The 27,536-nt window shown below is 44.3% G+C and overlaps 1 protein-coding gene across 3 annotated transcripts in view; it reads left to right on the top strand.

Annotated features, from left to right (window-relative positions):
- Positions 1–27,216, top strand: part of LOC147611925 (TATA-binding protein-associated factor BTAF1-like) — a 43,208-nt gene extending 15,992 nt beyond the window's left edge. For 2 of the 3 annotated variants that reach the window (XM_086783788.1, XM_086783789.1), the window contains 24 exons: positions 13,105–13,183; positions 13,326–13,672; positions 13,910–14,018; positions 14,133–14,736; positions 14,951–15,083; positions 15,202–15,270; positions 15,361–15,572; positions 15,675–15,915; positions 16,323–16,484; positions 16,591–17,013; positions 17,134–17,580; positions 22,425–22,544; positions 22,635–23,099; positions 23,214–23,755; positions 23,830–24,331; positions 24,562–24,630; positions 24,935–25,039; positions 25,136–25,360; positions 25,470–25,730; positions 25,830–25,879; positions 25,989–26,098; positions 26,185–26,267; positions 26,479–26,688; positions 26,773–27,216. In XM_086783788.1, the coding sequence (XP_086639914.1) occupies positions 13,105–13,183; positions 13,326–13,672; positions 13,910–14,018; positions 14,133–14,736; positions 14,951–15,083; positions 15,202–15,270; positions 15,361–15,572; positions 15,675–15,915; positions 16,323–16,484; positions 16,591–17,013; positions 17,134–17,580; positions 22,425–22,544; positions 22,635–23,099; positions 23,214–23,755; positions 23,830–24,331; positions 24,562–24,630; positions 24,935–25,039; positions 25,136–25,360; positions 25,470–25,730; positions 25,830–25,879; positions 25,989–26,098; positions 26,185–26,267; positions 26,479–26,688; positions 26,773–26,949 (5,745 nt within the window). In that variant the 3' untranslated portion in view covers positions 26,950–27,216. The remainder of the gene's footprint in view (positions 1–13,104; positions 13,184–13,325; positions 13,673–13,909; positions 14,019–14,132; positions 14,737–14,950; positions 15,084–15,201; positions 15,271–15,360; positions 15,573–15,674; positions 15,916–16,322; positions 16,485–16,590; positions 17,014–17,133; positions 17,581–22,424; positions 22,545–22,634; positions 23,100–23,213; positions 23,756–23,829; positions 24,332–24,561; positions 24,631–24,934; positions 25,040–25,135; positions 25,361–25,469; positions 25,731–25,829; positions 25,880–25,988; positions 26,099–26,184; positions 26,268–26,478; positions 26,689–26,772) is intronic. The other variant, XM_086783790.1, reaches the window with a different exon arrangement.
- Positions 27,217–27,536: the final 320 nt, after the last annotated feature.

Genomic DNA, 27,536 nt, shown 5'->3' with positions numbered 1-27,536 from the left:
CTTGTTCCATGAACGGGAGATATGTCCATGTTACTATTTGCACATGCACACATATTTTGCATGTTTGAAACTGTTTTCGCATGACATGTATTTGTGTGTTTGCCTGCTTGACGTGTTACTTACTGAGCGGGGACGCTTGCCAGTGAGTCGTGAAGTCTGCTCTGTATTCTGACGAGTTTTGGTGCATGTGAACAGGTGGTAAGTATGTTACACATGTTGTTTTTAATATTTTATTCTAACCCCTTTGTTTTATAAGGTTAAATGTTCACATTCATTTAAATGTGGGCACCACTTTGGGCACCCACTTAGGGGCCAAGGTGGGGAGCCCCACTTTAAGTGAGTGTGGGGGTGGGCATGGTCACCTACCCAAACTCCCCACCCACATGCAAACGTGGGAATCACCAAAGTAAACTCCACTCTAATTTTATTAAATCGACTCTCTCCTTCAAGCGTGACACCACCCGATTACTCCATCCACGTGAAGAAAAAAAGAAACGACGCCTACGCTTCTGCTCCTACAGCAACCAGGTCGGCTGAAGCTTGATGCGCCTACTGTTTTCCCTTATCGCATGCTACCTCTCCCACACAGGCGCATGCTTTTACCTCTACTGCTGGCGACTGCACCCCTGTATGCTGGCTGCGTTTCTGAATAACCAGGCGCATGTTTTTTTTACTGCTCCTACAGGCGGCTGCTCCTACAGGCTGCACTGCCTTTCTCCTCTGCTCTCAGACGTGGGCCACCTCCAACAGGCTGTGCGCCCCATTTGCAGCAAGCTACGCCAAACCTCCAGCAGGCAGCCCATGACAGGTAGCTGGGCAGGTTGTAGCCAGGGGGCAGTACACAGCAGCCAGGCGCTTCCTAGTGGCTGTTTCTCTCATCCTCTCAGGCGGCTGAATCTTCATCAGGTGGTTGCGCCTACTCACAGTAGGCAACTACACATGTTTCACTTTCCACCGTTGTATTCTTCCCGTGGATGATTCAAACTATCCATGACCACTTCTCCAACGTTTCCTCCTCCACAAGAAGGCTGCACATCCTCTCAACCGGCTACAAGAGGGTCTCATATCTCCTGGGTGGCTTCATATTCTACACAAACACCACAAGTATTGGTTTTCCATCAACCATCTACAAGTAAGTGAATTTCAGATTTCAATAAAGTATTTTATGTTTAAATCTGATAAGGGATTCATTCCGCTCGGCCAAACACCCGTTCGATGCCGGGTTGTCCAAGCTCTATTGGAGAACCTCGGTCCAAAGGTGCTGAGATCGGGAGAGCCAGGCGTTAGTACGAGAGCACCTGTTTGTGCGTGGTCTCGGAACACCAGTGAGGCGCTCTCCGCGGAGTCCAGTGAAAGCACAGGACCGTAGAGATTGGACCACACTAGTGGTCGTTCTGCTTCGAGCTTCTACATCGAAATTCGAGGATATTTGTTTGGTACTGTTTTCATATGTACATGGACATTATCTGGTTCTTGGAACCCATGGAGCATTGTATTCATTAAATACTTCCAATAAATATATCATATATTGAGGGGGGGTCGGCCCATTCCGGCCCCAGTGCTGGTGTTCATCTTTCCATTTCATTTCATTTAAATTTCAAGTTGTTTTAAGTTGTCCATTTCAAATTTGTGGTTTTAAAGTTGTGCTATTGAGCGTGTGGGTGTCCAACGGAGTCTTTCCCACTTGACGGGATCGGTTTCATTGGTATCAGAGCACGGTTGTTTCCCTCTTCCTAGTGGGGAAATGAACCTGTGTACTGGACATCCCGCTTTTAGCAAACTTAAAACACAATGGACAGCCAAGGCAACCCTTTGGAAGTGCCAAATTCGAGGGGTCCATCTAGTGCCTCTCGTGGGTCTGATGCCCTGCGAGGAAGACACAAGCCTCTTGAAAGGGTTATGGATAGTGAATCAAAGGGTCAACTATCTCCAGGAAAGACAGTTATGCTTGAACAAGAGCTTGATGCTATGAGGGCTGAAATGGTACATATGAGAAAACTTTTGCAGGCTCAAGAGCAAGAGTTAAAGTTTTTACATGAAGATCCCCATCTACAAAGTGCTATTGAAGCCAGGAAGGCTGATGCTATGGTAGATGTAACTTTTGAATCAATGGCTCGTGAAGTGGGCAAGAAACCAAGGGAGTTGGCACTTGCCTATCTCCTTCGCAAAGGTGATATCAAAGAGGGGGATAACGGAGAGCTGAAATTCAGAAATCCACCTCGTTTGAAGCATGGAGATCCCGCATCCCAAAGGCTGAAATCTTTTATGCAAAAGGAAGAGGTGACAGTCACCTCTCGACATGCATCCTCTCCCCAAGGCAATAAGCCTGACAGATATATGTATGCCAGTGCTCATGGAGGGCATGAGAGTCACATGCATGCCAGACATGTATCTCATGGTGACAGGTCTACTTCCAGAAAAATTTTGCCTTCTGAGTTGTCTCATGGAGAGACCATGCCATATGCAGGTAAGTCACATGCATCTGAGTTTCGAGTTCGTGGAGCACATGCCACCGTGCCCCATGAAGCTTCTATGACGGCCCATGGAGCCCATGTAGACAGGGCTGCCCCGTTGGATAAGGGGAAAAGAAAAAGAGAAGACCATGAGCCTCATGCCAGGAAGCTCAAGGAATTCAAAGCAGGTGACAAATCTGTCAAATTTGATGCTTTTCATGGTGAACATGATGCTTCTAAGGTGTTAGCGTTTGTGGCACAGTTCGACATTGCTTTTAGCGATGAGGACTTTACAGAAAAGTCAAAGGTGCGCCATGCTAGCATGTTTTTGAAAGGGACTGCTGCTCATTGGTGGATCACTGAAAAGATCACCAAGGATCCCATTTCTACTTGGAAGGAATTCAAGGATAGATTTTATGCTCAGTTCTTGCCACCCAATGCAGAGCAAACTCTCACTCAAAAGTGGGACAGGCTGGAACAAAGAGACAATGAAAGTGTGCAACAGTATGTTAACAAATTCTGGAAAGTGTTGCTGGAAGTAACTCCCTTTATGCAAATCACTGAGGATGAAAGAAAGAGGAAGTTTCGTTCTGGACTGCAACCAGCATATAGATCGGGTATTGAATTGCATCCGAAACATACGTTGCAACAACTCACAGCTTCTGCTCTTGCTACGGAGCAATTGGTGCTCAAGATTAAGCAGGATCAAGGAGGTTCCAAGGGAAAAGACAAGGCTGTCCCAAATCAGCAAAAGGGTGGACAACCACCTAAAAAGAACTTCCGGGAGCCTTACAAGGATGGTAAAGCTGAAAATAACACATCTAAAGAACAGGGCCCAAGGAAGAACAAATTCGGCTTAACCTCGGAGCAAAGAGAGCAATCTGCCAAGGATGGAAAATGCTTTTCTTGTGGTAGCAAAGACCACATGTTTCGGCAATGCCCAGATCGCAAATCAAAGCACGAGGATAAGCACACCAAAGCTAATGTACATGCAGTTCCTGATGTGCAAGGAAATACAGGTCATGATGCAAAAGAGCGTATGGTTTGCAAGGCTTGGGGGCAAGTCAAGGATCAGCCCGCACTCTTCATGTTTGATGATTGTGCAACTGACAATTTCATCTCTATGCAAATGGCAGCTGCATTGGGTATTGAGGTTGAAAACATGGGACCTCAGATTGAAGCCGAAGCTGCATTTATTGGTAAAGAGGTGCAGGTTACCCCTTTGATAGGGAAGTTGCGCATCCATATCCAGGGCTACCTTGATAATGAGCATTTTCTAGTTGCTCCACTGAATGGATGTGATGTATTGTTGGGCAAGCCGTGGCACCATAGGCTTGAGCCCCGCAAAGACTACAAGTCCAATATGATTTCTTTTATGCATAAAGGCCGCATGCATTTTATTGATGTTGGCAAAGAAGGGGATTCTATCCCAGTTGTATCACACATCCAAATTAATAAAGCAATGAAAAAGAGTCTTTCAGCGTACTTGGTTTTTGTGCGTGATAGTCTTGTGCCAAATCGTCAAAATGTGGATGCTATGTCTAATGATAGGCTAAATTTTCTTAATGCATTCAACGACTGTTTTGCTGACTCGTTGCCAGGTCAATTACCTCCCCAAAGGCCCGAAGATCACCGCATAGATCTTGTGCCAGGTAGTTCTCCACCTAACAAACCTGCATACCGAGTGAGTGCTGCACAACAAGAAGAAATAATGAAGCAGGTAAACGAGCTTTTAGAGAAAGGTTTGGTTCAGCCCAGTTCCTCACCTTACTGCTCTCTTGTGCTTCTTGTTCAAAAGAAGGACGGATCATTCCGTATGTGTGTAGACTATAGAGCTTTGAACAAGCTTACCATCAAGAACAGATTTCCAATTCCACGTATTGATGATATCTTGGATAAGCTTGATGGCTCAGCTTGCTTTAGCAGACTTGATTTGAAGAGTGGTTATCACCAGATACGCGTGGTGCCACAAGATGTCCATAAGACTGCATTCAGGACAGCCTTCGGATTATATGAATTCTTGGTAATGCCTTTTGGTCTCACCAATGCTCCTGCTACTTTTAATCGTATGATGGATAGGATATTCCGACCCCATCGCAAGTTCACAGGAGTCTTCTTTGATGATATCTTGGTTTTCTCCAAGAATGAGCAGGAACACAGAACTCATTTGGTCACAGTGTTCGAAGAGTTGTGAAAGCATAAACTTTTCGTCAATGCCAAGAAAAGTGAGTTTTTTCTTTCAGAGATCCATTATCTGGGACATATTGTATCCAAGGATGGAGTTACAATGGATCCTGCAAAGATAGAGACTATTCGGAATTGGCCAGAATTGCAAAACGTACATCAAGTACGTAGTTTTCTGGGATTATGTTCATACTACAGGCGTTTCATAAGGCATTTTGCTATGATTGCCACTCCTCTACATGATCTCACGAAGAAGAAAACTGCTTTCAAATGGACTTCAAAGGAACAGGATGCTTTCTTGCAGCTTAAGCATGCGATCATATGTGGTCCAGTATTGAATGTTCCTGACTTACACAAGTCATTCGTGGTTGAATGTGATGCTTGTGGTGATTGCATAGGAGCTGTCCTAAATCAAGAAGGGCATGCAGTTGCATACGAGAGCCGTCGTTTGCATGATGCTGAGCTTCATATGGATATCTATGAGAAAGAGCTCTTGGCTGTAATTCATGCCTTAAAGATTTGGAAACATTACCTTCTTGGGGCTGAATTTGTAGTCAAGACAGATCATCAAAGCTTGAGATATTTTCTATCTCAAACCAAGCTTTCAGAGAAGCAGATGAGAACGGCAAACTTTCTTTCCATGTTTCATTTTCAGATTGTGCATACCCCAGGAAAAAAAAATGTGGTGGCCGATGCACTATCTAGGAGGCCTTATGTTGCTGCAGTCTCAGTGGCCTCTCATGGAGATCTATCTGCTATGAGAGATTTGTATCATTTGGATGCTGATTTTTGCCATATATGGACTAATTTGATGGCTGGTCATTCACATGTCTCTTATGTTATCAACGAGGGTTATCTCATGAAGGATAATTGCCTATGTGTGGTGAAGGATTTGCGTCCAAAGTATGGACGAATGTCACGCTCCACCTTATGCTGGTCATAGAGGTATTATGCCTACTACTCGCATGATTCAGAGGTATTTCTTTTGGCCGAGCATGCGTAAAGACATTGAGGCTTATGTGCGTGCATGTATTACTTGCCAAAAGGTGAAATTTGACAGGCAAAAGCCTCTAGGTTTGCTTCAGCCATTGCCTATTCCCTCGCAACCTTGGGAAAGTATCACGATGGATTTTATTATGGATTTGCCTAGATCCCAGCATGGGAATGATGCTATTTGGACTATTGTGGACAGGTTTAGCAAGCAAGCTCATTTCTTGCCTATCAAGAAAACCATCAAAGCTGATCATATGGTAAAGCTTTTTCTTGCTAATATTTTCAAGCATCATGGTATGCCTAAATCCATTGTTGGGGATAGAGATCCCAGGACTACAAGCCTATTTTGGAGGGCTTTGTTTGATAATATGGGTACTAAGCTTGAGTTTTCATCAGCTTATCATCCCCAAACGGATGGCCAAAGTGAAGCTGCAAATTCAGCTGTGTTGGATTTATTGAAATGTTATGTGGCAGATCAAAAGACTGCATGGGAGAAGTATCTTCCACTTGTTGAGTTTGCCTACAACAATACGATCCATGCTTCCACAGGAAAGGCTCCGTTTGAGATTATTTATGGCAGAGTGGTATTGCCACCCATCCTTCGTACTAAGGATGAGATATTTGCAGCTGATGAATATGTTCATGACTTGGATGTTGCCTTTGGTCAGGTGCGGACAGCCATTGCAAGATCTCAGGATAAGCATAAAATGGCTGCTGACAAGCATAGAAGGGACATGGAAGTCAAAGAAGGTGATTGGCTATTGCTGAAATTTGAGAAGGCTAGGCTTCGAAAGAGGCCAGGACGAGAAGGATCATATCCTAAGCTTTCTCCTCGCTATTATGGACCCTTCAAGGTGATTCACAAAATCAATGAAGTGTCCTACAGGCTTGCTTTACCTAGTCATTGGAAGATTCACAATGCTTTTCACGTGAGTCTATTTCGGAAATATGTGGGACCAGATCTTGATGAGCCTGTCACAGAAGATCCGCCAGAGATTGAAGAGCTTGAGGAGATCCTCCAGCCAGAACAGATTGTTTTTCACAAGGACAGAAAGCTACCTGCAGGAAAGCTTTCCAGGAGATACCTTGTGAAGTTTAAAAATTATTTGCCTATTGATGCCAAGTGGGTAAATGAGGATTATTTTGCACATTACCCACAGTTGTTGCAGGCATATCTTGAGGCTTTTCAGTTGAGGTCAACTCTTTAGAAGCCCGGGGGGATGTCACCAATTGGCCGACCATTTGGTCCATCTCCAGTTTTTGCGTCTCGTTCACTTGAGGCCAGGCCGGTGTCTCGTGTGAAGAGGCCAGTATTTTTGCTGACATGGACGGGAGCCAGACTGGTGCCACCCGTGTGTTAGCAGGTTGGTGTCGTATGGACGGGAGCCAGACCAGTGCCACCTGTGTATGACCTGGACTGTGTTCGACCCATGGGACTGTCACGCCATGGAAGAGCCAGTATTCGTGCCGTGTTTTGCCTATGGGACTGTCACACCATAGGGAGACTCGTGCCTGGAACTGTGTCTTACCTATGGGACTGTCACTCCATAGGAAGACCAGGTTTTTATGTTTTTTATGTCGTGCCAGTTTTGTGCTGACAGATATTTTGTACTTATTCCATGAACGGGAGATATGTCCATGTTACTATTTGCACATGCACACATATTTTGCGTGTTTGAAACTGTTTTCGCATGACATGTATTTGTGTGTTTGCCTGCTTGACGTGTTACTTACTGAGCGGGGACGCCTGCCAGTGAGTCGTGAAGTCTGCTCCGTATTCTGACGAGTTTTGGTGCATGTGAACAGGTGGTAAGTATGTTACACATGTTGTTTTTAGTATTTTATTCTAACCCCTTTGTTTTATAAGGTTAAGTGTTCACATTCATTTAAATGTGGGCACCACTTTGGGCACCCACTTAGGGGCCAAGGTGGGGAGCCCCACTTTAAGTGAGTGTGGGGGTGGGCATGGTCACCTACCCAAACTCCCCACCCACATGCAAACGTGGGAATCACCGAAGTAAACTCCACTCTAATTTTATTAAATCGACTCTCTCCTTCAAGCGTGACACCACCCGATTACTCCATCCACGTGAAGAAAAAAAGAAACGACGCCTACGCTTCTGCTCCTACAGCAACCAGGTCGGCTGAAGCTTGATGCGCCTACTGTTTTCCCTTATCGCATGCTACCTCTCCCACACAGGCGCATGCTTTTACCTCTACTGCTGGCGACTGCACCCCTGTATGCTGGCTGCGTTTCTGAATAACCAGGCGCATGTTTTTTTTACTGCTCCTACAGGCGGCGCTGCCTTTCTCCTCTGCTCTCAGACGTGGGCCACCTCCAACAGGCTGTGCGCCCCATTTGCAGCAAGCTACGCCAAACCTCCAGCAGGCAGCCCATGACAGGTAGCTGGGCAGGTTGTAGCCAGGGGGCAGTACACAGCAGCCAGGCGCTTCCTAGTGGCTGTTTCTCTCATCCTCTCAGGCGGCTGAATCTTCATCAGGTGGTTGCGCCTACTCACAGCAGGCAACTACACATGTTTCACTTTCCACCGTTGTATTCTTCCCGTGGATGATTCAAACTATCCAAAGACCACTTCTCCAATGTTTCCTCCTCCACAAGAAGGCTGCACATCCTCTCAACCGGCTACAAGAGGATCTCATATCTCCTGGGTGGCTTCATATTCTACACAAACACCACAAGTGTTGGTTTTCCATCAACCATCTACAAGTAAGTGAATTTCAGATTTCAATAAAGTATTTTATGTTTAAATCTGATAAGGGATTCATTCCGCTCGGCCAAACACCCGTTCGATGCCGGGTTGTCCAAGCTCTATTGGAGAACCTCGGTCCAAAGGTGCTGAGATCGGGAGAGCCAGGCGTTAGTACGAGAGCACCTGTTTGTGCGTGGTCTCGGAACACCAGTGAGGCGCTCTCCGCGGAGTCCAGTGAAAGCACAGGACCGTAGAGATTGGACCACACTAGTGGTCGTTCTGCTTCGAGCTTCTACATCGAAATTCGAGCATATTTGTTTGGTACTGTTTTCATATGTACATGGACATTATCTGGTTCTTGGAACCCATGGAGCATTGTATTCATTAAATACTCCCAATAAATATATCATATATTGAGGGGGGGGGTCGGCCCGTTCCGGCCCCAGTGCTGGTGTCCATCTTTCCATTTCATTTCATTTAAATTTCAAGTTGTTTTAAGTTGTCCATTTCAAATTTGTGGTTTTAAAGTTGTGCTATTGAGCGTGTGGGTGTCCAACGGAGTCTTTCCCACTTGACGGGATCGGTTTCAAAAATCCCAAAAAAATGTACAAAAATAGGGTGGCCAGTCCACAACCAAGGGCCATGAAAAGGTCCCCAAAAAGGGACTCCAATGATGAGCAGAATCTGGGGATGAATGTGCTAACAGTATTTATACATGGTGAGATCGATTTTATGTGGATGATTGGTTGTTTGACGGAGGGGAGCATACTTTTATTGTTGCAGGCACTTCAAAATCAGATCATTGCCCAGTGGTTTTATGCATTAGAGATCCGAGTCGCCATGGATCAACACCTCATGTACGCATCCTTGATCATTTGTTCTCAGATGCAGAGCTATCACGTCAGGTTCTTGATATTTGGAGATCTCATGATTTCTCGTAGGCCTTACTAAGCTTGGCCTCTACTCTTTGTGATATTAGCACCTTTTATCACATGTGTGTCCTTTCTAAGAGGTAGTAGGCCTCGGACTTAGAAACAATTAGACGTAGACTGGCTGCCTCACAGCGAGAGCACGAGAAACATCCTCATGCTCACACGGCTAGCCCCTTCTATCAGTTATCATTGTGAGTTTACTGTCAAGCTTCTGAAGGAGGCGATGAGGTGTGGATTAAAAAATCCTGGAACTTGTTCGGACTAAATGGCCTAGTGTTTGCTGACAACCAATGCAAGATGCCATTGGGTATGACAGCTAAGTTGTGCTGTGGATCTGTTGTCACGATTGTGACTTAATCTCTCTTAATTATCCTTAATTATCCCTAATTACTCTTAAGCATGAAAGGACACCAGTGAAGGGTCACACCGTGTCACATGGGTCATCACCAAAGGACACGTCTCTTCAAAGGGACACATCTATTCATTAAAGGACACATCTCTATGTCCAAAGGACATAACTATTCATTCAAGAGTCACACCCTTTCATTAGAGATGTGCCTCTTCATTTGTACCTTTTCAGGCCCTATTTAACAAGGACTTGTGTCTCATTGCAAACACACATCTTTCCGCTCTAAGCATCTTACTTTTCAGTGTTAAGACTTTTTAATCATGTCTTAAATCACTAATAGACTAAGAATTCCTCCCAGTGGTATTAGAGCGACAAGTTCCAACCTGTAGGATGTTCACATCAAAAAAACCCTAACCCAAAACCTAAAAATCAGAAGTCCTATATCAGCAAATTAACCGTAGAATTAGGTATAGCAAGAGTTGTATGGAAAAGCAAGAGAGAATGCCTCATCCAATTTTGGCCCCTCTGCCCAATTTTGCCTGATTAGTCATTTTCCCCAATTTTCTACACAAAAAAGCAATGGGAAGCAGAGACTCAGACCAAGGTTGCATCCATGTGCTAGGAAGTTGCCCCTTATCTCCTTGGAGGTTCTAATCGCATCTTTCATGCACCTGTAGGTTGAATTGTTATCCACAAGGGGGCGCCACCTTTTCCTTCGAACAGACACGACTCTTGGTGTCAGAAGTGTTAAAACAAAAAAAAAAAAACCCAACATTTACAGCTACACGGCTTTAACTTTTAGCCTTACAATTTTAGGGGCTTATAATTAACCCCTTCACACATGTGGCCTCAACCAGCCACCAAACCACGCATGCTGGCCGACCAGCGTATGAAACAAAAAACCCTGCAGACGGAGAGGTGCCCACGTAACAATTCGGCATACAGGCTGCGCAGAGTGCTTCCCTTTTTGGGTACCCTCTTCACCTTCTCTCATGGTGCTGCCTCTCGACTACATGATGGCGGTTGTCCTTGCCTACAGGTCCCGCTGATCGACTTTGATACTGGCTCATGCAACTCGGGTGCCTCTATCCACACCACTTGTTAGCGACTACTCTCTTCAAGCCTGCTCCTCAGGTTTGATCTTCCTGTAACAAAGCAAATTTTTTTAAACATAGTCAAAATCCAAAAAACAGAGAAACAAAGATGTGGCATTGTTATACATCAGAAATCCGCCACTTCATTATTTATCAGGCACAACATACTTACGTGGCAAATGTTACTCTTTATGGGTTGAAGACACACCAACTCATATTCGTTGGATACACCTCACCGTCTTTCAGTAATTTTTCCCTTACGGCGGTGGCTTATGGCCGAGGGACCATACGAGTTCAGCTACATTCAAGACACTCCTTATCGGGCACCCTCTCTTGCACCTATATCTGCTCCTGCTCCTGCTCTACAGATCTGCAGACGGGAGAGAGATGGAGAAAAACGCACAACAAAAGGAGGGAAAGGTGGGCAGATTTGCAGAGTTTGGAGCAACTTGGACCTAAGCGTAAGATACCATGAAGGAGATAGCACAGGCGGAAGCATAAACAGAAAACATATGAGAGAGTGCAAAGGAGATTGAGAGAGTTGGACAAGATCACCTTTTATAACAGAAAAAAAGCTTTACAATGGCAATGGCCAGCAACTGAGTGTTGAACTATGTGGAAGGGAAATGGATGAATCAGTGAATAAAGGGGAACTCCTTATATAGTGGAGTAGAGACCTGGCCGACTCCTTCTAGGGCTGGCCGACTAAAAAAAATAGATAAAATAGATAAAATAGATAAAATGGATGAATTAGTGAATAAAGGGGGACTCCTTATATAGTGGAGTAGAGACCTGGCCGACTGCTTCTAGGGCTGGCCGACTGGCCCTGGACAAAATAAATAGGAGAAAATAGATAAAATACCAAATAAATGGTAGGTCCCCAAAACACTAAGATGCACAAATTCTAACAAATAATAGCAGGGTTATTGTTGTATAATGACCTTGGGGGCGACACAAAGGAAGGTATCCACGCAGTGGTGGCAGAGCACGCTTGGGGCATGCAAGACCTCAAGGCCACAGGGCAGCAGGCAGGTAGTTCAAGTTGTAGTATGGGACGCCAGGTTGGGACTTGGCTGCCTCACGGCAGTCAAACCTCAGGCTCGGGGGTGGCTCATGGAACTGAACCTACAGTTGGGTGGTGTGTCACTAGCTACAATCTATTGCAGTCATGCGATGTGTTCCCATGTAAGTTGATCTAAGCTTTGATCCTCAGTGGGTTCTCTGTCAGAAGATCCTAGGGTTTGGGTCCTTGAGACCTAACATCAAGGCAATGGTGCCTCAGGGCTGTGCAAGCAAGGTGAAGGTGAAAAACAGCAAAAACTGCCTGCTGCAGTGAGAGTAGGAGACTGGAGTCATCTTGTGCCCAATCGGTGACAATTTACCATCCATCTTCCATTGAACTTTGGAGCATAGTCACAAGGGAACGGGAACGTTTTGGGGAACGGATGACTGTTTGGAACGGGAACGAAAAGCTTGAATAAAAGGGAACGGAATCGGGAACGCCACATCATTGCATAAATGTGTTTATAAATTTACTTTATATATCTGTAAATGCTTTGGAAAGAGGCATAGTAAAGAAAGAACCTCAAACCATCTCAGTAGTGGCCATGATAATGCATAGATGTGTTCTACATGATACATAGTTCACTTATATTTCTTGCGGTGCCATTTTGGAACGGGAACGGGAACGGCTATCTCTATGGAACGCGTTCCCCCGTTCCAAGAGCTTGGAACGACGTTCCCTTGTGACTATGCTTTGGAGGCTTCAATAGCTTCAAAAGCTAATTCCTATCCTCGCGAAGCATGGGGGAAGAGCTCAGTACTCTAGTAGTTCCCCCATGATGCTGAGCCAATGGAGAAGCGTGGGAACTATTTGCAGAATCCAACTACCGATGGAGCTCAAGGGAGAACCAGGGTGTCCCCCTACTATGAAAGAGAACACCTTGCGGTTTGGGTTTTGTTCACTTGGCATCCAAGTGGAGAGCTGTTGTTTGTTTGTTTCTTACAGTTAACCATTGGCACTCAAGCTCTGCGAATGGGGAGCATGAATGCTTGCTGCTCTTTCATGGAAATGAAATGAATTGACCTTCATTCATCTTATCTATTATCAAGTAGGTAAACTGATTATGTATTATCTAGTAGGTAAAGTCAGATGGTCTCTCAGCTCTAGTTGGATTTTTTAAAGCATGTTTTTTTTCCATGCATTTGTCACTTCATGGACACATTGTGGTCTCATAGACCCTTTGGTCTTTTGTAGATGTCAATAGATGTTTCTCTCTCTCTCCCATATTATATTTGAATATTCAAAATCATGCTTACTGAAGTTTAAAGGCAGGCTTGCACTGAATTTTTCACTGGTTTGTAAACTCATTTTGTTGTTGTGCATAGGAGTATGATGTAGGGGTGGATGACAAAACTCCAGCTGAGCGTTTGGCTCGCCAAAGGCAGAACCTGCACCGGAGACTAGGTGATTATTTTGTGCTTTGACTTGACTAATTTGGGCAATCATTCTTTTGGGTGGTACAAGTATATATTTTCTGTTTGGAGACTTTTTGCAGGTTTAAATGTGACCCATCTTTTGGTTTGAAACACATGAAATTGCTGGACAGGTCTTGATGTCTGTGAGCAGTTCATGGATGTTAATGACATGATTCGTGATGATGATCTCATGCAAAGAGGATCAAGCAGTGACAATAGACTTGGGATGTATGGTGGCATTGGTTACAGTGTAGAAGGCAAGCAGGGAGTTCAACAGCTGGTCGCTAACATGGTCCCTGGGAACATTCCTAGAAGTCTCAGTGCACGAGAGAGGAACTTACTGAAAAGGAAGGCTAAGGGGTCAATGAAAGACACCCCTAAGGGCTGGTGTGAGGATGATGAAATAGATGAGCCTACTTGCAAACGGGCAAAGAGTACAAAATCCATTGTAGTGGATCCATCACAGGGTGGTGACAAGGTGTGCAAGACCTTTTTAATGGGTTTGTTTGAGGGGTTGACATTTTTTGACGCAAGCTAGCTTGAAGTCACTGATTAAGGCCTCTTACACTTCCAAGTGGAAGTACTACTGCAGTGTATTTCTTGCTGAATCCCAAGTGTAAATGGGGAATTTTTGGGAAAATCCTTCCATCCATCTTGATGGGCACTGTCCTCTGTGTCTATTGTGTGTAAACAGCCTAAGTGTTTTCTTTTGCAGATCTTGATGGAGGCAGTTCTTGATGAAGATATTGCTGAGCAATCTGGTGATGGACATTGGCCCTTTGGTCATTTTGTGGAGCAGCTCATGCATGACATGTTTGACTCTGGTTAGCTATTTGATGTGGTTTGCATGTGCTTAGAGAATCTGAAAAGTCTTCCAAAATGGCAGCGGCAGATATCATCCCATTTGATTAAATGTCTCTTTTCTATCTCATTTTCAGTGTGGGAGATACGGCATGGGAGCATTATGGCTTTGAGAGAGATCCTTAGTGTGCAAGCAGCATGTGCTTCTGTGGAAGTTGCTGATTTGGACATGGACTCAGATGGAAAGGTTGATGTCGATGATAACAGAAAAGACAAGATTGCATCTCCAACAAGAGAGAAGGAAATAGATTTAAATGTAGGCTTGGTTTTGGAAGATACTTCTGATCTGAAGAGAGTCAGGTTGCATGAGAGCTCTGGTCATGGGTCTCATGAGGGCAATGAATTTGGCCCTGCAGATGCAAAGGCCATGAAGTCGGAGGAGTGGTTGGATTCTTCTACAGCTGCTCTCAAGACTGGTCTAATTCGTGCAACTGCCAAACCTGAACTGGACTTAAATGAAGATATAAAACCTGGCCCACTTCTGGATGGAGGTGTTGAGGTTTTTAGAAATGATATATATAGGGAGAAAGAGCTTCAAAGTGTAATGGATGTGCTTTCTAGTCTTCCAGAAGGCAGTAGAGCCCTCAAGATATATAGAGCAACAGAGCAGGCTTGGAGTCGTAATACAGAATTTTTGCAGGATTGTGCTATACGGTTCCTCTGCATTTTCTCCTTAGACCGGTATGTTTTATTGTTTGCAATACCGATGATATCTTTCTTTGTGGATGAACAAGCATTGCCTTCGAAGTCTTAAACCCTAACCCCTAAATGCTAATTCTATAGCTTCATTGCTTGTGTCTTGAATTTTTACTAGAATGTGCTTTGTTATGTGTGGTGAGTTACATCTCAAGTGCCATTGGAAAGCAAACCTAACCTTGCACATTCTCTTCTATAGTTTTGGTGATTATGTCTCAGATCAAGTAGTTGCACCAGTTCGGGAAACATGTGCACAGGTTTTGGGTGCAGTGCTCAAGCAGATGCACCCTTTTTTAGTTCATGAAACCCTCAGCATTCTTCTACAGATGCAGGTGGGGTTCAGGTCTCAGAAATAACTTTTACTCATCAGTCTTACTTTGTCAGACTGCATGCATCAAGGGGCTAGAGTTCAGCTTAGTTGAGACCATCTTGTTTGTTATTTTTTCACAGGGTTGCCCAGAATGGGAGGTCAGGCATGGCAGTCTTCTGGGGATAAAATACTTGGTAGCTGTTAGACAGGTACTGTATCTTCAGCCATAGGTTTGGTTGACCTCTTTATTACTGCTAGCAGAGCTCAGTAAAACAATCAATGGGTTAACACTTTTTCAGGAAATGCTACCTGAGTTACTTCCTCGAGTTTTACCTGCCTGTATAGCTGGGCTTGAAGATAGAGACGATGATGTCAGAGCTGTGGCAGCAGAAGCAATGACTCCGGCTGCAGCAGCCATAGTAGCCTCTGGAGAAAGTGCATTCAATACTATTCTTCTCAAGCTTTGGGATATTCTTTTAGATCTAGATGATCTCAGCCCTTCAACTAGCAGGTGTAGTGGCATCTTTGCTGAAATACTCAAGACTACGAGTTACAAAATCTATATACATGGCATATATTTTTGCCAGGGCTTATTGTGGACTTGGTTCTGCAGAGTGATGCATCTGTTGGCAGAGTTATATACACAACAGGAAATGACACCTAGAGCTTCTGCAAAGAGGGTTGAACTGAGACGCATGTTTGACTTGAATGAGGCAATTCAGCTAGATGATGAATCCAAAGATGAGACAAAACCGATGGATGACCCTTTCTTGCTATCAACACTGGCACCTCGATTGTGGCCGTTTATGAGGCACAATATTTCATCCGTTCGCCATGCTGCCATTTCGACACTGGTGTGCCATGCACTTAATGCAGAAAAATCTGTCTTATATGTCTTATCCTTTCATGAAAATATTAGACCTGTTTCTTTATGCAGCAAATTCCATCTCATATGTCTTATCCTTTCATGAAAGTATTACACCTGTCTTTTTGATAGTTTGTCTTAGTTACCCATGTATAAGTGGTTTACGTTTGTTGGCTGCACATACTGTTGTCCAATGGATACTTGACTAGGGCTACCACAGAAAGGAGCCTACTTGACTAGGGACACCATAGAATGGAGTCTATGTACTTAATGATTCCAGTTGATAAGTTGAGGCTTTTTGAGTAGACTTTAGGGATGTTATGTATGCATGCAAATCTTTGGTACAGTTTTCTAATGGTATCAGCAGCGCAAACTGATCTTTTTACTCAATTCTAGGAGCGAATCCTTGACGCTGGAAAGGAGGAGTCTGCTACTGGATTTTCTTGGGTGGTCCCTATACTGGGTGATGCACTGCGCTTGGTCTATCAAAATCTATTGCTTGAAGCAGATGAAGTTATTGTTGAGTGTTCCAAGCGTGTTTGGAAACTCTTGCTTCAGGTACGAGTACTGCTGTTTTGGTAACACAGTTTGTCGCCAATGCTTGTGCCAATGAGACTGAGCACTTGGAAAAGCTAAAATACTTGTTTGCGACTGTTTTCTTCAGAGCCCGAAAAATGATTTGGCAGCAGCTACTGAGAAATTCTTTGCTTCTTGGGTCAAGTTGGCTAGCACTGCTTCTGGTTCTCCCTTAGAAACGTCCAAGATGTTTTCACCAACATCACTCCCAAGAAGAAGCCATGACAGAGCCGCTGCGAAGCTCAGGACAGTCAGAAGGGAGAGTTCAGCCTCTGGAGATGCGGCCCATTATCGGAACAAGGATGAGGCCAGGAATGCAAATTTTTCATTTGCTATTGGGATTTCAAAAGTTGTAGTTGGCTCAGACACTGAGAAGTCAGTCGTGCAGATGAGGGTATCTACATCTTTTGCACTTGGAATCATGGCAGCCTCACTGCCAGATTCTTCGTACAGTACGATGGTTGAAGTTCTTACAAAACATGTTTCTTCAACCTCGGGGGTTCAGCGACAGGTATTAGTGCTACTCTCAGCTATCCCATGCAAATACAAGTATAGAAATGATTTGGTGTTTTGTGTGTGAACATAAGCCACACCTTAACCTCTTGACCTCACTTCAGATGTCTGTTATCAGGTTGCATCTATGATTTTGATATCGTGGTTTGGAGAACTAAGAAAGAATGTCAGCGATTTAAACTTTGCTCAGGCTTCTGGAGCTACTAAAGCGGTCCGCTTACAGCTTCTAAATCTGCTAGCATGCGGTGATCCTACTTTTCCCACCCCGGATTGTCAATTACCCTATGCTGAGTTAGAAAGAACCTATGGAAAAATGCGAGGTGAAGCAGCATCATTATTAAAGCATGCAGAAAGTGCTGGAATAAGCTTAAAGGAGTTTACAGCAGGGCTTCCACCTTTGGAAGCCATTGGTGCAGAGGCTGCAATAGATATAGCAATGAAGGTCACAGTTGAGGGCTCAAGTGTCCTTGGCTCCATGAATGACAAGCAGAATTCTGGTCTAAATTTTGTTGAGTCTTGTAGACAACGTTTGCTCGCTACAGCTGGTTACTTGAAGTTGTTACAGGTATGCATTGAACGTCTCTTGTGGGGTAGCAGCCCCAGAGAAGGTGGCAGCGAAGAAAGATGTGTTCTCTGGTTTTGTAGATGTTTATGTTATGCTCTCATCAGACAATCAATGCATTCTCCCTGTCAAGTATCCTTTCTTGGTTCATGTGGAATACTAAGGGCTTCATCAACTACTAGCTTCCCCTGATTACCCTATAACTGTGGAAAAAGACCTATTGATAAACTTGCATCAGAAAGAGGAAAACAATAAGAGCAGGAGAACTCACAGACCACATTTGTGAATTATAGTACATACCTTGGACCCTCCTCAAAGGAGCACTACCTTTACATGTAACTGTAAATGTCCTTGCCTGTATTTGATCAAATGATACTGTCCCACACGATGTATTTATGGTGCATGTTGATTTGCATGTAAACCTACTGAAATTGATGTGTGCTGGCTGTATGACTTCTTGTACCATGAGTTATACAAGTTATACTTGGGAATATTTGTCAAAGAAGAGGGCCAGCATTAAGGAAAGCTGTGCAACAGCAATTGAGTGCTCTATGAGAGGGTCTGTTGTGTGCCACTTGAAGAAAGCATTTTGTACAAAAGCAGACTTGTCACCTCAAGCATGTTAGCAGTCATCTCCTGTCTGTACCATATTACTGAGTAGGGAGTGAGGGCCATTGTTGTGGGTGTGCCCGCTTGTGTAGGAGTTTCTCCATTTTTCCTCATTGTCCATATTTTCCCAGTTTTTGCTAGGAGTTGGGGGGATGTATGAGCTGGCCGACCGGTGTACCTATTGGTATTCTCCTGGCCGACTGGTGTTTTCTGTTGGCCGACTCATTTGTTGCTGGCCGACTGGTATTTTTTCAAGGCGTGTGTCTCTCTTGTTGCTATCGGCCTGTTTTGCAGTGGTCGACCAGCACCCTAGGTTGTATATATACCACACTTGGCCCCCCCACTTAGTCTTGTACCGGATTCTGGTGTATATAGTAGAGTTTATACCTCCTCCTCCTCTTTCATTTCTGTACTTTTGCTCTCAGTACTCTCTCATTTCCGCTGCCCATTTTGACATGGTATCAGAGCCCCAAGTGGCTTGAAGATTCAGAGATGGTGAGAGCATTCGGGACTTCTGCGTTTTGGTGCTGATTGGAGTATTGTTGGTGTCACGACCCTGTGTTTTTCTCTGGACAGTATGCAGGTGTGCACGGGGACATGGTGGACAGTGTGAATGGCATCAGATTTGAGGTAAAAAGGAAGCCCATGTGTGGACAATCCCAAGTGTGAAGGGGGCAAAGAGACTTTAACTCAAAAGGTTTTGAAAAACCTTTAAAAAATATTTTAATGCCCTTCGTGAAAGAAAACGTGGCCCTTATGCTATTATTGGGGCCACGTGTGTCTTTTTTGGAAAAAAAGAGGGGCTGGCGGGCAGAAAAAAAGGGAGGCGCATATCTCTTGAGGAAGGTGTGCTTTCCGCTTGGGAGGACTGCCCTTTCACGCCTCTTTTCTCTCTCTTGTTTGTGTGTGAGAAGGCAATCGGGCAGGGGCTGAACAACGTGTGGGGATTTTTCTCCTGTGAGAGTCGGCTGCGACTGGATGTGTGGAAAGGCTGATAGGCTAGTCGGGGAGCAGATACATGCTTCTCTCTCTGGTGGAAAAACAGGCGAGCAAGTACGGCTGCAGGTAGCACACGTGCTCTCTCTCTCTATGTCTGGCAACTGTTGGGCTGCAGGACAAGAGGTGGGCTGGATTGGTAGCACACGTGCTCTCTCTGTCTGGCGATTGTTGGGTTGCAGAACAGAAGGTGGGCTGGACTGCAGGCGCAGACGGCTGAAACACATGCTCTTTTGCACAAGAGTCAGGCTGCAGCTTACAGGCTGGTTTCTCTAGACACACAGGCAGCCAGGTGTGTGCTTTTTGGAGGACGCCGTGTTTTTGCAGAAATGAGGGGCTGGTTTCCCTGGACTCTCAGGCGGCCAGGACTGCAGAGGTGCACAAGTGTGCTGATCCTCCTTGCAACAGGAATGTTTTGAGACTGTTTATGGGCTGTTTTTGTTTGGTTGCAAATTCAGCCATGTACTTGGGTTTCCGGCTGCAAGTACAGGTCACTTGGTTATGTTTCTTGGCATGGGAGTGAAGCAAGCTCGCATGGCTGCGTGCTCATGGAGCAGATTGTTTTCTTCCTGCTAGAAAGGAACAGAGGGACCTACAATTATGGGCATCTCTATGTTTCCAGATGTTTCATGAGGGAACAGGTAACTAGATGTATGCTGTTGTTGGCACTGTTGTTGAATGGTGCCATGAATGGTTCTGTATGGAAACAGGATAGAAGTTTCAAAGGGAAACAAGCCTAAGGGTTTCATGTGGAAACAGGTCGTAGGTTTCTCGAGGAATTGGGTTTCTTCAGGAGATAGGTCACATGCAGGCAAAAGGTACAGGAATGGAGACATGTTTGGTACAGCCTTGCTACTGATTGGGCAGGGGACAGAGAATCCATGATAGAGATGGATAGTACCCTTGGAAGGTAGAGAGGGTTGGTACAGGTGTGTCGATTGTATGGTATGTTGTGCTGTGATACGAGTTCTCTTTTGAGAGACAGTTTGGGAGTCTGTGTTGTGATGCACAAGTACTGGATGTGTCAGGGTGTGATGCTGTTCATAGTGTGAGAGGCTATGGATGGTTGTGGCAGCCCTGATCATGGGAGAAAGCTTCTGAGAGTCTTTCGATGTGAACAATGACTGGACTTGTTTGTGGATGCCGAGTGGACAAGAAGCCATGATGCAGGTTCTTTGCAGGCTTCAGGGGTTCTACTGTGACGGCTGAGTTTCCAGCCTTATTGTAATCAAAGCTCTTAAAATCAATTAAAGAAATACTGCAAGGGGCGCCACTGCGTTTTGGGGCCAATCGGTGTCTGTGTACTGTTCGCAGGAGCACTCTAGCTCCCCCTGTTTGTTTTCCTTTTCTAGGTCTTCAATGGCGTTGAAGTGTTTTATGTGCGAGTGTTTGTTTCACTGCCCGTCTGGCCGGTTTTAGTTGGGCTGTTCGGGACATGGAAAAGAAGGTAGAAGGCGGCATCACTGTTGGACAGACACTTTGCATTTATTTGCAGCCTCTTCTTCATATTTTTTTTCCCCACCCAGCCTCCCTTCACAAGACCAAGTAAACCCCCGAGATGGCAAATTTGCTCACAGTTGTGGGATCGTGTCAATGCCCGTGTGCATTCTTTCATCTTCCTTAATTGCACACCCCAAGTGATTAACCACATCAAATACATGATGTTGGCTCGAGGGATTTGGCAGCACTTGGCTTTTTTGTACAATAGGGTATCGTCCATGAAGAGAATTTTCTTGGAAGTGCAGATGTGAGTGATGAATCCTGCAAAGTCTTCGACGATGTGAGAGCACATCACAAACTCTAGGCTCTTCAGCAGGAGGTTCTTCAGGCTAGGAAGGAGATATCATCAGAGGATATGGTCATCACTTTGCTGTCTCATCTATCTCCCCTCAGTACTCAGCTTTCTATTTTTCTTTGATCACCAGTGGGAGGCTCAGCACCATTACATGGGAGGAGATTGTGCCGATGGGTTTGGACCAAGAAGAGTGGTTTTTGAACCCTCCATAGGGCGGAGATTCTGAGGCTTTGATTGGTCAGCGATCGAAAGGCCGCACAACAACAACAACAAGGGCAAAGGAAAGTCTTCACCGGTGAAGTCTTTTGAGAAGAAGCCTGACTCAAAACGTGATGCTTTGAAGGCCGAGAAGACCTGTAACCATTGTGGCTAGAAGGGTCATTATTGGAGGAAATGTCCTCAGCGGAGCATTAAGAAAGGTGCTAATTCCTCAGCTATAGCCGCAAAGATTCCTGCGTTTGTGCACTAAGAGATTATGGACACCGAAGTGTCATCTTTTTCGAGCAGGGAGGCGGTTGGTCTTACCATTGGGGATACTCAAGAGTGGATTCTAGATAGTGGTGCTTCCAGGCACATGACTCTGTCTTGAGAGTTGTTATAGGATCTTTGAAGGCAAACATGTCACATCTTTGTTGGTGACAAATCCACCATCCCGATTCATAGTGAGGGCAGGTTGGAGATTGTTCCCGATGGCAGAGGGGGGAAGCATTCCTCGTGGGTTCTTTATGTTCCATCTCTATGAGAGGGCCTGTTGTGTGCCACTTGAAGAAAGCATTTTGTACAAAAGGAGACTTGTCAACCCAAGCATGCCAGCTGTTTCAGGGGACAAGTTTTGGGCCCTATGTGAAGGCTTAAAATTCAAAGAGTGTTGTGTAGGCTAAGGCTACTTGGCAGCCACTAGACAATGCATGCATAAAGTAAGATCTAGCAAGAGCAAACAATAAGAGAGTACAATGGTTTTACTACTGCTAAGGTTATGGGTGAGAGGTGAAGGAAGTGGAAAGCCATCTCTGTACACCATCGGGAAGTGTTAACAGTGTGACAGGCTGAGATTTAGGGTTTGTAGACTGAGGATGCTTAAATTTAGGAATGCACTACCGCGAGGAAAAGTACTGGCTATAGGAGTAGGGGAAGGAGACTTACAGGAGTCGCCAAGTATCTTCCCAGAGCTGGAAAAACACTAGCTTTGACATTAGCTCAATATCTTCTCCATGTTTAAGTAGCTGCAGCAGTCAAGGGCAGGACATCAGTTGTAGTGAATGTTTGAGCATAGGCATGCGCAGGAGCCTGGTCTTTATATAAGGAAAGGTTGACCAGTAGGGAGGATGCTATGATCTGGATTACCCTAAGGAATTGAGTGCACTTCTTAGATTTCTTTTTCTTTTTAAGGGTGGTTATTAGATTTCCTCTAAAATGCTGGCCTAATTTTTTTGTGTCTATTTTTCAGAGCAATTTGCATGTGAGTGTTCTGGCATCTGTGGCTGGAGCTGTAGTGTGGATGGGAGAGCTACCTGTCAAACTTAATCCAGTTATTCAACCTTTAATGGCAGCAATAAAAAGAGAACAGGTTTGGTACTACTCTTTAGTTTTCACATGTAGATCGTCAGCATGCGTTGTCCTATGTGTTGGCATTTGAAATTAGACCGACTTTGGGCAGGAGGATCTACTTCAACAGTTGGCAGCTGATGCATTAGCAGAAACCATTGCACAGTGTATAGGACGGAAGCCCAGCCCAAATGAGAAGCTGACCAAAAACATATGCACTCTTACTTGTGCTGATCCAGTTGAAACCCCCCAGGCAACACAAGCTAACGCATCATTCATTAACCTTGATGACATTGAAACTTTCAAAGCTGTTGGATCGAGGCAAAGGCCACAAGCTGTGTCCACTGCAGAAGAAAGGTCGAGGATGGAGGGTGCTATTACCAGACACGGAGCAGAGTTTGCGTTGAAGTCGTTATGTGACAAGTTTGGTGGTTCACTGTTTGAAAAACTGCCAAAGCTCTGGGATTGCTTAACTGAAGCTCTGAATCTAAAGGGAACAGAGGGTACAGAAGCTTTGACCTGTGCAGGGACCCTTGACCAGCAAGGCGAACCCCAAGCACTGATCAATAGCCTTCAGGCAACTCCTGGGACCTGTAGCATAAGTTGAATTAATCTTTTCTTAGTCTCTATGGTCGTTGTCTGTCTCAGAAGAAGCGCACACAATTTACATTTTAAGGATATGGTTTTACAGGTCCTCCTCTCCATCACTCCTGTTTTGGGTAAAAGCTTACATGCGAAGCTTGTAATGCTTTTGCCTGCCATATTTGGTTGTGTCCGCCATGTACATGCAGCTGTTAGGTTGACCGCAACAAGGTGTTTAACAGCTATGACAAAAGCTTGGAGAGAACCATTGATGGCAGCTGTTTTGGAAAATGGTGTTCCGATGCTTGACGATTCATTCTCAGTCGAGGCCAGACAAGGTGCAAGCATGCTGCTGATGTTTCTTGTTAAAGATATTGGGGCAAATTTAGTTCCATATGCACCCTTATTAATTATTCCTTTATTGGGATGCATGAGTGATATGGATGCCATTGTAAGGCAAAGTGCTACGCACAGCTTTGCTGCCCTTGTTCCTTTGCTTCCTTTGGCAAAGGGAGTGGGTCCACCACTGGGGCTTAATGATTCCTTGTTATCAAGAAGCACAGAAGATTCAAGGTTTTTGGAACAACTCCTTGACAACAGCCGTGTGGATGATTACCAGCTTTCAGTAGACCTGAAGACTCCTTTAAGAAGGTAATGTGTGCTCCAATGCATTCGCTCTTTTTAGCTTTTCTTGTGATCAGCTAAATTTCGTTTTTCTTATGCAGGTATCAACAAGAGGGTATCAATTGGCTAGCATTTTTGAAGCGATTCAAGTTGCATGGTATCTTATGTGATGACATGGGTCTTGGAAAAACTTTGCAAGCTTCAGCTATAGTAGCCTCTGACATTGCAGAACGTCTAGAAGCTCAAAAATCTGCCTCAGGGATAAAGCTATTGCCATCTCTAATCGTATGCCCTTCTACTCTAGTTGGTCATTGGGTGTTTGAGATAGAAAAGTTTCTGCAAACATCAATCATCAGTCCTTTGCAATATATAGGGACACCTCAAGATCGCCTTCAATTGCATCCCCAGCTTAACTGGCACAACCTTATTGTGACATCATATGATGTGCTGCGCAAAGATGTGGAATTCCTTTCAAAGTTTGTTTGGAATTTCTGCATCCTGGATGAAGGTCACATCATTAGAAATTCTAAATCCAAGGTTACATTAGCAGTTAAGCAGCTAAAAGCAGAGCATCGCTTGATATTGAGTGGTACCCCCATTCAGGTATTGTTTACAGTTGGTTGTGAGATTTCCATGTGCCTGTATTTTTTACAAAAAATCACTCATATATCTTTGTCCAAGATGCATGAAACATTGCTATACTTTTCCATCAGAAACAGAAATATAGCTGTGTTATTATTTGAAGTGGTATATATGTGTGCTGTAATACATATTCTGTGCCTGTACTGTCAGGTCTTTAAACTGACACTTGCATGGCCTTTGTTTGTTGGCAGAATAATGTGCTGGAGCTTTGGTCTCTTTTCGACTTTCTCATGCCAGGCTTTCTTGGAACAGAGCGGCAGGTACGATATGCAGTAGTGCATGCTAGTAGCATTTTAGCATTGGATTGATTACCTTTTGAAATGAACAATTTTGTCTCAAACGTAATTTTGTAATGAAAACGTTACAACAATGAAAAAGCAAATAAATATCTTCATTGTTTTAAGTTTAATTTTCATGTCTGTATTGTGTATAAACATTTACTGATATAAGACCAAAGCTTTAATCAAATTTCTCTAATCCTCGACACTTGTATTGCTCAAATGACGGTGTTTTGTTTTATGTGATCATTGGCTTGTTTTTTGGGGAAATGGTTTTTGGTTTCAGTTCCAGTCTACCTATGGTAAGCCAATATTGGCAGCAAGAGATGCAAAATGTTCAGCTAAGGAAGCTGAGGCAGGTGCACTAGCCATGGAAGCCTTACACAAACAGGTACCCTCACAATTCCTGATAACAAAGCTTGTCCTTTATGTCCATGAATCAAACCCATTTTTTAACCCACTTTTTTACACTACTTTTGGATCGAAGGTCATGCCTTTTCTTCTGCGGCGCACTAAGGATGAAGTTTTGGCTGATCTTCCGCCAAAGATAATTCAAGACAGATATTGTGACTTAAGCCCTCTTCAACTGAAGCTTTATGAGAACTTCTCACGTTCTCAGGCAAAAGCTGAGGTAGCAAATATTGTGGAAGAGTATGGCGGTTCAGGTGATGTCGAAGAGTCAAGTTCCAGGATGTCAACACACGTTTTCCAGGTTCTTCCATTAAACATGAGTTGCTATCTTGTGGGCTGGTGGTTAATTCCCAGTTGAAGCATCGTTTTGGTTGCAATGTAGTTAAGAAGCAGAATAATCTCTTTTTCAGGCACTCCAGTACTTACGGAAGCTTTGCAGCCATCCGTTGCTGGTCCTAGATGATAAACAGCAAGTTCAAGACGGTTCCTTACAATCAGATCCTGGCAAAGATGCAAAGCTTAATCTGCATGAGCTGCACCACTCTCCTAAACTACTGGCACTCAAGGATGTTCTGGAGGAATGTGGCATAGGTTCTCAATTTGGAAGTGGTGAATCTCCTGCCTTAAGTGAAGGTGGGCAGCACCGTGTGCTCATATTTGCACAGCTGAAGGTTAGTCAAGCTTTTGTTGTCTGACAACTTCTAAGGTTTAACAAGTGGAAGTTTTCTAGCTTGCAGTTGGAGTTATGTTGGTTTGTTTTGATTGTGCAGAGCTTTTTGGACATAATTGAAAAAGATCTTCTCCAAACCCATATGAAGAGGTCTATTTCTAATCCGTCTTGAAAGTACTTAGCTTGTGAATGCTACTAACTGTGCTCTTTTCTTGGCATTTGTTCACTTGGGACTGACCCAATATGGGTTGCTTTGCAGTGTGACATACTTACGATTAGATGGGTCGATAGAACCCAATAAACGGTTTGACATTGCCAAAGCCTTCAACTCTGATCCAACCATTGATGTACTTCTTTTGACAACACATGGTAATCCTCAAACACCTGATTTTGTAGCTTGAAAGGTTTCAAGAGGATGCATCATAGATGATTCATACTTGAGGGGTTGACTGCAGTGGGAGGCCTTGGTCTGAACTTGACAACAGCAGATACTGTTGTTTTTATGGAGCATGATTGGAATCCCATGCGGGACCTCCAGGTACAATTCATGCACAAAGATCCATATCATTTGAAATTTCTATGCTAGTTTCAAATCAAGAGCAGCTGCACATGAGGGAGCCCTGAGGCGTGCCTGCTCATACAAGCCTTATCACTTGCTCAAAGACTCTTATCAGGAGATGATGTATTGCAAGAGAGGGGGTGGGGTTTCATGTAAAACTACACCATTGACTTGGTGGGCTTTTTTGTAGGCAATGGACAGAGCACACAGATTGGGACAGAAACGAGTTGTCAATGTTCACAGGTTAATCATGCGAGGCACACTGGAGGAAAAGGTCATGAGTTTGCAACGATTTAAGCTCTCAGTTGTCAATACTGTCATAAATGCTGAGAATGCTAGCCTTGATAAAATGGATACTACACAGCTGCTGGACCTTTTTACGATGTCTGGGACTGGAAAGGTATGCTCAATCTGAAGCTGCTTTGAGAACTTTTCAGGAAATTTTCAAAGAAAAAAGATTCATTTGTGATATTTTTTTGTGCAGACCCTTGAGAAAGCAAAGCACCCTGGAAATGAGGAGGATCAGTTTGTTGCCTCAGCTGGAACAGGTGCTGGCAAAGGCTTGAAGGCAATGCTGAATGGACTAGAGGAACTCTGGGATCAATCACAATACAATGAGGAATATAATCTGGATCAGTTTGTAGCGCGCCTTAATGGGTGAAGTTCCCAGGCTGTCGGCTGCCCTGTGTATCATACCATACTTCATGTGTACAGAGTTGGACAAAAAATTTTGGAGTCATTATAGGTGACAGGGGGCACTGCCTTTAAATGTAAAATATAGTTGTTCCCACAAAGCCAAGCTGTGCCCCCAGTTTTGTATAGAGAGGAAGATAGGGTAGCTCGATAGATGTGGGAGCAAGCCTTGTATGCACCAATCTTTTCATGCGTATGAAAGCAAATCTATTGAAGATTCAATGACCTTTTTTAACCTGAGCTCTATATGGTTTAGGTGATGGGGGATAGAGAAGCTTTTAGTCTACCAGCGGAGTAATATTTTGTGTGGCAGCCTTGTCCCAGGAGGGAGAGCATTGTGTCCCAAAAGGAAAACCAGCATTGTCAGTGTATAAACCTGCATTTCTGGGATGAGTAGGATGACCTAGGGGCACTGCCCAACTGCTTTATTTTGAAATAAAGAAACAAGATGTCTATCTTGTAGGGTTTTTAGCAACCCTGGCATAGAAGGCAGGTACGGGACGAGACGTATAATACGGCGAAGTATAATACGCATACTCGACGTCTTTTATGGCA

This window comes from Cibotium barometz, chromosome 46, assembly GCF_041138505.1.
Source record: "Cibotium barometz isolate CiBa-2024 chromosome 46, ASM4113850v1, whole genome shotgun sequence".
Classification (NCBI taxonomy): domain Eukaryota; kingdom Viridiplantae; phylum Streptophyta; class Polypodiopsida; order Cyatheales; family Cibotiaceae; genus Cibotium; species Cibotium barometz.
The sequence above is the reverse complement of the archived record's forward strand: the minus strand, read 5'-3'. Positions and strand labels throughout refer to the sequence as shown.